Below are 1,821 nucleotides of genomic sequence, written 5' to 3'. Positions count from 1 at the left end.
TATCTATCTATCTATCTATCTATCTATCTATCTATCTATCTATCTATCTATCTATACCCCCAGCCCTGAAGGACGGCCAAAACAAATACTTCATCAACGGAGAGTGGACCATCGACTGGCCTCGGAAGTTCCCCATTGCCGGCACCGTCTTCCACTACAAGCTAACGGAGCACGAGCCGGAGTCCCTCCAGGCACTGGGGCCTACTTCTGAGGATCTCGTTATCATGGTAGCGTTGATAATACCCAGTGCCCATTTGGGGGAGGGGGGAGGGACGGGTTCAACAACCCGATCGCCAATCCATCGCCCGATTCTTTACCTGAAAACAAAACGCGTTTGTTTTTTTCTATACGGGGTGCCCACTACGGCTGGATCGGGCTGATTGCCCGGCCCGGTCGCCTGAAACTGAAAACAAACACATTTGTTTTTTAGGCGACCAAGTAGGGCGATCGGCCCGATCGGTCGATCCCATCCGTATTGGGTACCCCGTATTAGGCCGCGAGTCGGGCGATCGGTTTGTGCCTCGATTATCGCTTTGCGCGTTCTTCAAACTAGCAAGCCCCACCTACCAAACTGAACCGATTGTGCCAGTTGGCACCCCCTATGAGGCGAAGTGACCGGCGTCTGTGGTGTAGCAGTTACGCCCATAGCCGTCACACGCAGGTGACGTGAGTTTGACTTCAGAGTGGTGAAGTTTTATCTTCATTGAGTATATTATTATCGTCGTTCTGCTGGAATGTTTTACGGATTTTATCCCACTCAGCCTGGGGTGGTAGTGGCGAGTAGAGTGGAAGCTGCCCACCTCATTGTTAGTGTGTGTGTGTGTGGGGGGGGTTAACTCATTGAGGACGCGCATTTTGATTGGTCATTCCACAAAGAATGAAGATGTGCCGTTTGGGAGCATAACTTCTTTATTCAAACATTTTTTTTTTTCGATTTTGTTTTCTTTATTTTAAACGCTAAAAGGCATGTAACTCTCTAACTTAAAATTACAAATTTCGAACTGTTAAACACTTATATTTACATAAGGCAAAATGGAGTGGCTTGCATTTTGACCGGGAAAATTTAAATACAGTCGATTCCGCTTGTGTTGAACTCGCTTGATTTGATCTTCGTTTAAGTGGATCTTTTTATCGGGTCCCAGCACCTCTTCTTCTCCACAAGTCCCAACGATTAAGATGAACTTCGGATGAATTGATCTTTTTTCCCCTCTACCGATGACATCAATTCATCCGTGGTCGACTGTACTACTAAGAAGACAAAAAATGTCAAATATCCGCTGCTGGGTTTTGCCGTGATCGGTGAGATTGGGCGGCTGCATCACGCAGGAGTTTCGAGGGTAGAACGGATTTTGTATGAGTCATGGAACGCATCTCAGACTTGCACAAAGAGGATCCAGTTTTTTTTAACAAGTTCTAGTGTCTACGGAAGTTAGTGAGTATCAGATGGACAGACGGAGTCACCAACGAGGAAGCATTAAGGAGAACAAGACGAGATGAGGTGGGAAGAAGGCGGTGACGATGGATTGGACCTACTCTCAGGAAGTCAAGCAGCTGCATAACAAGGAAAGTGCTGATTTGGAACCCACAGAGTAAAAGATCAAGGGGAAGACCACGTGGAACCTGGAGATGAGTCACAGAAATTAATGTACAGAAAAATGGGAAGGCATGAAATAAAATCAGGCGGCTAGCCCAGGATAGGGAAACGTTGAAAGACCTTTTTCTATTGTGTACATGCAAAAATTCGACTGTTGAGATATATCACCTGGTGTAAGCTGGATAATTTAATGCAAACTAGAATTCTGACTCCCTGTCGAGGTAACC

The 1,821-nt window shown here is 46.2% G+C and overlaps 1 protein-coding gene across 1 annotated transcript in view; it reads left to right on the top strand.

The window, feature by feature from the left end:
- The window catches only part of LOC101847859 (A disintegrin and metalloproteinase with thrombospondin motifs 6), a gene marked incomplete in the record, with an annotated part of 30,085 nt that overhangs the window by 19,421 nt on the left and 8,843 nt on the right, over positions 1 to 1,821 (top strand). The window contains 1 exon segment of the mRNA XM_013090987.2: positions 64 to 227. Within this exon segment, the coding sequence (XP_012946441.1) occupies positions 64 to 227 (164 nt within the window).

The sequence above is a fragment of the Aplysia californica genome, unplaced genomic scaffold (assembly GCF_000002075.1).
Source record: "Aplysia californica isolate F4 #8 unplaced genomic scaffold, AplCal3.0 scaffold01776, whole genome shotgun sequence".
Taxonomy (NCBI): Eukaryota; Metazoa; Mollusca; class Gastropoda; order Aplysiida; family Aplysiidae; genus Aplysia; species Aplysia californica.
Note: the sequence above shows the minus strand (reverse complement) of the source record. Positions and strands in the feature narration are given on the sequence as shown.